Raw genomic sequence first — 7565 nt, forward strand, 5'->3', positions numbered from 1 at the left:
ATCACCTCTGTCTCGGCAGAAGAAAACACATTACACTCTGATGCGGCAGACTTCCTGCAGCCGCAGTCTTCATCACCATCCCCCGCGTCTGCTTCCTCTGCTGCGCCGGACGCGTCCACCACCTCTTCCCCCACCCCTCCTGCTCATGCTATTCCCGTTCCAGCTCCTACTAACGATCATACCATGCACACACGTGCCAAGTCCGGGTTTCGTTTACCTGCAAAAGATCGTCTCAATCTTCATGCATCTTTATCTCCTTTCTCTCTACCCAAATCTTACAAATCAGCTCTCCTAGATCCTAATTGGGCCGCAGCTATGAAAGATGAATATGATGCCCTTCTACAGAATAACATTCCTCCTATCCTAATCATGTTTGTCTTCTTCAAAAATCTCTTTATGGTCTTAAACAAGCACCACGTGCTTGGTTCCAACGTTTTTCTACTTATGCTCAAACCATTGGTTTTACCCCTTCCCGTTCTGACACTTCACTCTTCACCTTTCATTACAACAACAACACTACTTACCTTCTTTTATATGTTGATGATATTATCCTCACAGCTTCCTCACAATAATTTTTAGATCATAATATCTCTCTTCTTCGCCATGAATTCTCTATGATAGATTTAGGTCTTCTTCACCACTTCTTAGGTATTGTTGTTATTTGTGACTCCTCTGGTCTTTTCTTGTCTCAACATTAGTACACTCTGGATCTTCTTTCTCGTGCTGGTATGCTTGATTGTCAAACTTCTCATACCCCTGTTGATACAGGTTCCAAACTCTCTGCCGACGGTGATCCTTTCTCTGATCCTTCTCTTTATCGTAGTCTTACCGGTGCACTTCAGTATCTTACTCTCACTCGTCCTGAAATTTCTTTTGCTGTCCAAAAAGCTTGTTTATACATGCATGATCCTCGTATTCCACACTACAATCATGTCAAATATATTCTTCGATATCTCAAAGGCACACTAGACTTAGGTCTTCATATCAACAAATCCTCTCCCACCTCCTTGACAGCTTACTCTAATGCAGACTGGGCTGGTTGTCCAGATACTCATAGGTCCACATCAGGATTTTGTGTTTTTCTTGGTAACAATTTGGTTTCTTGGTCTTCAAAAAGGCAGGTTATGGTCTCCCGCTCGTCTGCTGAAGCTGAGTACCGCGCTGTGGCTCATGCGGTTGCTGAAATGGTTTGGTTGCGCCAGTTGCTGTCGGAGCTGCACCGTCCTATTGAGCAAGCTACCATTGTTTACTGTGATAATATTGCAGCTGTCTACATGTTAGGGAATCCGGTTCAACACCGTCGCACCAAGCATACTGAGATCGACATTCATTTTGTTCGAGAGAAGGTGGCTCTCGGTCAAGTTCGCGTTCTCCACGTGCCTACTTCTGCTCAGTTCGCTGATATCTTTACTAAAGGCCTGGCGACTACTCCGTTTCAAGACATTCGTTTCAGTCTCAACGTCGTCGAGCCTACCGTCGACACTGCGGGGGATGTTAGAATACAACTTGTAATAGGATTAGGACTCCTACTCGGTTTGTAATAGGGCTAGGTCAGGTGCGGCTTGCCTCTTATATATACCTCTTGTACTGGCACAATATTGCATCAACAATTATTCAATACAATTCTACAGGCTGGTGCAGTGACGAGGTCACTCAGTGGTACAAGGGCAAGACCGTCATGACCGAGGAGGAGTGCTAGGAATCGCTTCGCCATTGCAAGCATGTATCTCACTTTTTTTGGGGGGGGGCTCAAAATCTCGTCCTTTTTAGCAATGCAATTTTTCTTACTCTTACATTCTGTTCTGAATCTTATTGAAGGTGGGTCGACCAAGTCATACCTGATGCTCCCTGGATTGTCAACCAGGAGTTCCTCAACAAGAACCGCATCGACTACGTCGCGCACGACGCGCTTCCATCAGTATATACTTATTTATATGTAACAAATACCACCTATCCACTTTGCATACTTCCAAATCATCTACTCCCTCCATTGCTAAATACTATACAAGTCTTTCTAGAGATATCAATGCGGACTACATACGGAGCAAAATGATTTAATATACACTCTAAAATATGACTATATACATCCATATGTGGTCCCTATTGAAATCTCTAAAAAAAACTTATATTTAGGAACGGAGGTAGTAGTATGAAGCACCCTTTGACGCATGCAAGAGAAAGAAGAATTATAGTTCCATCCATTCCATGCAGTATGCGTTTGTAACCATTTGATTAGTTTGTGTAACTAACTTCATGTGCTTTGTTCCAAGTATGCAGACACTAGGAGCTGCCAATGACGACTACGAATTTGTTAGAATATCCGAATCTCCTCATTCTCATGACCTATATATAAACTGGGAATGTATGATTTGTGTGTTGTTTGTGCAGGTCAAGTCCATTGGGAGGTTCAAGGAGACCAAGCGCACCGATGGCATCTCGACATCGGACATCATCAAGAGGATCTTGAAGGACTACAACCAGTACATCATGTGGAATATCACCCGGGGTTACACCCGAAAAGACCTCGGTGTGAGCTATGTCAAGGTGCCTGTCCATTCCATTCCCTCAATAACTTCTCAAAAAGACAAGCAAGAAAATCAAGCACTCCCTTTTTACTGTAATAATGTGATCAGGAGAAGCAATTTAGAGTGAACATGGGCATTACCAAGCTAAAAGAGAAGGTCAAGGAGATCAAGAGAAGGTGATCGATCTGATCCAACTTACTTTTTTTGGAAAAGGAGGCTTGCCCCTGGCCTCTGCATCGGAACGATGCATCCAGCCATCTTATTAAAGAGTCTCTAAGTAGCACACAGTCATAAAAGTATTATAGCTCGCAAGCGGAGCAAAAAGTAAAAGAAAAGTGAATGCTCAATATCACAATCGGTATGACAATGTAAAGGACAAGCTCCCTAGACTCCTACCCTCTTATGCGACCGCCATCCGAACCGGTTGAATATAGCCTGTGCTACCATCTCCCACTGGTTGCACCCAGTAACCAAATGTTCCCTGGAGTCTGTAGGAGTGAGTAAGTACCACGTACGGATCCATGCGGTAGCTCTAAAGATGACATGCAAGAAAGTTAAAATATGTTGTCTATTAAAAATCATATCATTCCTGCAATTCCATATAGCCCATATAAGTGCACATATTCCAATCCGAATATGAGCCGCAGTAATATGATCAACCCCAACTAACCACGTCCCAAATAACGATTCAATGTTAACTGGACGAGTAATGTTAAAGGCTATATGGATCGTTTGCCAAAGCAATTTCGCGAGTGGGCACTCTATGAACAAGTGTTGTATTGTTTCATCATGATCACAAAAACAACAGCGTGAACTACCTACCCACCGCCTCTTTACTAAGTTATCTTTGGTGAGGATCACTTGCTTGTGTACGAACCACATAAAGATTTTAATACGCAAGGGAACCTTAACCTTCCAAATATGTAACGATCTCGAGATTGGGCCAGAATTAATTAGATCCATGTAAAAAGATTTCACCGTAAACACCCCATTTCTAGCTAACTTCCAGTGCATCAGATCGGGTTGGTTGGATAATTGAACATCTATCAATCTCCGAACCAAGTGCATCCAGGCATTCCATCGCTCACCAACTAACGCACGTCTGAACTGAATATTCAAGGGAGTCGATTGAAATATTGTGCCTACGTAATCCTCCTTACGTTGCACAATGTTATATAGGGTGGGGTATTGTATGGCTAGTGGCATCTCCCCTAACCACGTATCCTCCCAAAATCTTGTTGACATCCCATTACCAACCAAGAATTTGACCCTACGAAAGAACAAATCTTTCGTTCGCATGAGTCCCTTCCAGAATGGCGAGTTAGTTGGTCTCACGGTGACCTGGGCTAGCGTTTTCGATTGTAGATACTTATTGCGTAGTATCGGTGCCCACATACCCTCCGGGTTTGTCTCTAACCTGTAGAGCCATTTATTCATAAGACATTTATTCTTAATTTCCAGGTTTTCAATACCGATACCCCCTGGTCTTTGGGTCGGCATAAAATATCCCATCGTGTGAGACGGTATTTCTTCTTGGCCTCATCTGACTACCAGAAGAATCGAGATCGAAAGAAATCAAGTTTCTTCCGCACCCCTTTCGGTACCTCGAAGAAAGATAGTAGGAACATCGGCATACTAGTAAGTACTGAGTTGATCAGCACTAGCCGACCTTCATATAACATTAGCTTGCCCTTCCAGCAACTAAGATTTTTTTCAATTCGATCTTCTATGCACTTCCATTCTTTATTAGATAGCTTACGGTGATGAATCGGTATGCCCAAATAACTGAAGGGCAAAGAACCTAACTCACACCCAAACAATTGTCTATATGTGTCTTGCTCTTCTTTGGCCCTACCAAAGCAGAACAACTCGCTCTTGTGAAAGTTTATTTTTAATCCACACAATTAATTGTTCGAAGAGACATAATATGAGTTTCATATTCCGCGCTTTTGCAATGTCATGTTCCATGAACATGATAGTGTCGTTAGCGTGCTGTAAAATGGAGACTCCCCCATTGACCAGATGAGGGACAAGTCCATCCACTTGACCATTTTCCTTGGCCCTGCCTATAAGAATGGTCAACATATCAGCCACTATATTAAATAGGAGAGGAGACATTGAATCCCCTTGTCTCAATCCCTTGTGTGTCTGAAAGTAGTGACCGATATCATCGTTAACCTTGATTCCGACACTACCTTTTTGGACTAGAGAACCCACTTGGTTCTGCCAAGCCTCATTAAAGCCTTTCATGCGCATTGCCTGCTGAAGGAAAGGCCATTTAACTTTATCATATGCCTTCTCGAAATCCACTTTGAAGATAACCCCATCTAGCTTCTTCGAATGAATTTCATGCAGCGTTTCATGCAGGACGACGACCCCTTCAAGAATGTGTCTCCCAGGCATGAAAGCTGTCTGGCTCGGTTGCACTACCGAATGGGCAATCTGTGTCAATCTATTGGTGCCCACTTCTCCAATAGTCCAATAATTCTTATCTTTAGACCATTCTGAGCCATTTACGAACATTACAGCGAATATGATCAAGACATTTATGGCTCCCACATAAATAAGAAGTTGTTTCGTGAATATTTTGAAACTCACGTTAAGAAGACATATTGGCCAGAACTGCTCGATCCGAACTGCCTCTCCTTTCTTTGGCAACAATGTAATCATGCCAAAGTTAAGATGGAACAGTTCCAAATGACCGTTAAAAAGATCTTGAAACATAAGGCATAAGATCATCCTTAATAATATGCCAACATTTCCTTTAGAATTCCGCGGGAAACCCATCTGGTCCCGGTGCTTTATTCGGTTTCATATGTGAAATTGCATCTAGAACCTCTTTCTCAGTAAACGGTGCAAATAGAATATCATTCTCCTCCGACCGAAGTTGAGGGATATCTCCAATAACAAGTTCATTAAGGGACACCTTGCTCGCTTCCGGAGGCCCGAAAAGTTGTTTATAATAATTAGAGATATAAGCTTTCAGATTCTCATGACCCACAATTGTCCCTTCGTCCTGCTCAAGCTGTATTATTTTCTTCTTCCTATGTTTCCCATTTGCAATCATGTGAAAGAATTGTGTATTGTCATCCCCTTGGACAACCTTAAGCACCTTAGCACGCAATGCCCATTTGAGCTCCTCTTCTCTAAGAAGAGCTCGTAAGCGTTGCTCGGCTTCAGATTTCGATCTCCGCTCAGCTACATTAAGAATGTTTACTTCTGCTTTTAAATCCAGAGCATCTATTAACTGGGTGAGTCGCTCTTTTTCTTGTTTGTATATCCCACTCTCGTTTCTGGCCCAACCTCGTAAGAATTGTCTCAGATGTCTAATTTTGTTTTGCCATCTCTCAATACTTAATCGTCCACTAATAGGCTTTGCCCATTCTTGTGCAATGATCTCCATGAAGTTCTCTTTCTCGAACCAACCTAGTTCGAAAGAGAAAGCATTCTTATTCCCAATATGTGTTGCGTCTCCCGAGTCAGCTAGTAATGGTGTGTGGTTTGAGATCGCCCTCTGCATCGTATGCACCGACACTAATGGGTATTTTTGTTCCCATTCCACATTAGCGAGCACCCTATCCAACTTCTCATACGTTGGAGTGGGCAACGAATTAGCCCATGTATACTGCCTACCTGTGAGTTCAATCTCTCTCAAACTAAGACTCTCAATAATCATGTTAAACATCATGGACTAACGTCCATCAAAGTTGTCATTGTTCTTTTCATCTCTTCTTTGAGTTATATTAAAATCCCCTCCGACTAGGATTGGAAGAGTTTCATTCCCACAAATCCGCACCAAGTCCGCTAGAAAATCTAGTTTAAGTTCGGGTTGTGCTGCTCCATATACAGCTACCAGAGACCATCGGAAGCCATCCAACTTCAATCTCACCCGGAACTTGACTGCAAAGACCCCCCGAACCACATTAATTACCTCAAGCGATTTGCACCTAACCCCCAATAATATCCCACCGGATCTTCCCCTAGGAGGTAAACAGTGCCAATCAAAATCAGTTCCGCCGGATAAAGTTCCAAGGAAATGTGCGGTGAAATTATCTCCCCCTGTTTCGAGAAGTGCAATGAAATCTAGGTTTTGCTCTATCGTTGTCTCTGCTAGGAACCTTCTTTTAGCCAAGTCAGCTAGACCTCTGCTATTCCAAAAGATTCCTTTCATATATCATCATAGAATTTTTTTTCTCAAGCTTAACCCTAGCACTTCTACGAACCGCTGAAGTAGGATATACTTTCCTTTTCCAGGTTCTCTTGGGCTTCTCCCCATCGCCCTTCGAGACTGCATTACCGGAAAAACTCGAGACGGCACCTTCCATCATTAAAGGCTCTACAGTGTCCCCAGTCTCCGACCCCTCATCCCCTTCAGCCTCCGCACTAGGCATTAGATTATTACAAATGTTTTCAAGGGCGGATATCCCTAAATTTTTCATATCATCGTCATTCATGGGTCTAACGGCCGCGAGATTCCGAATAATTTCAGCAGCCCGCTCCGCTTCTAAGTCTAAAAGATCATTCACAGATTTCGCAACTTCCTTCTCATTCGACCCCCAAAGATATTCCTAAGTCATTTGCCTTGTCGATAATTTCAATGTTCGGTGAAATGCAAAATTGAACAACTCTTATCAATAGACATACCTGTAGATGCCTCGACATCTCGAAGCTTGGCCGCCCTCATGGCACGCCCTAACTGCAGGTCATCCGCATTTGGTTGCTCCTGGATCCGGTTGCTGACATGCCTGCTAGCCGTCACCGGATCCATGATCCCACCAAAAGCGATAAGCTCCTCCTTAGATCGCTCCCGAGGTGTCGGCTCCCCGCTCCCATGCCCATCCCTTGTTGCCGGTGGAGAGGGATAGGATGCGGTCGAGCGGGCACCGCTAGCAGCAACAACGGGAGAACGAGACCGCGGAGGCTCCTGCTCGACAGTCCCACTCCCCACCAAACCGTCAACACGGCTTGGACTCGTCACGGGAGAAGGGGTGATGCGGGTCTCCTGCCCGTGCCCCTCCTCACTCCGCCTGGAGCTGATCC

At 43.9% G+C, this 7565-nt stretch overlaps 1 protein-coding gene across 1 annotated transcript; it reads right to left on the reverse strand.

Annotated features, from left to right (window-relative positions):
• Positions 1–5289: 5289 nt before the first annotated feature.
• Positions 5290–7293, reverse strand: LOC141027173 (uncharacterized). Its single transcript, XM_073504146.1, has 2 exons — positions 7170–7293; positions 5290–5951 (listed from the first exon to the last, which is right to left on the reverse strand). Exons 1-2 carry the CDS (start codon positions 7291–7293, stop codon positions 5290–5292), a joined length of 786 nt encoding a protein of 261 aa, XP_073360247.1.
• Between the last annotated feature and the right edge of the window lie 272 nt (positions 7294–7565).

Source organism: Aegilops tauschii, chromosome 7, assembly GCF_002575655.3.
Source record: "Aegilops tauschii subsp. strangulata cultivar AL8/78 chromosome 7, Aet v6.0, whole genome shotgun sequence".
NCBI classification, from domain to species: Eukaryota; Viridiplantae; Streptophyta; class Magnoliopsida; order Poales; family Poaceae; genus Aegilops; species Aegilops tauschii.

What these genes read in the sequence shown, in the direction of transcription:
- LOC141027173 (XM_073504146.1), bottom strand. Translation starts at nt 7,293, where the DNA reads ATGGATCCGGTGACGGCTAGCAGGCATGTCAGCAACCGGATCCAGGAG. An exon ending in AGATGTCGAGGCATCTACAG is followed by an intron (nt 5,952 to 7,169) that starts GTATGTCTATTG and finishes CTTTCGAACTAG; the next exon opens with GTTGGTTCGAGAAAGAGAAC.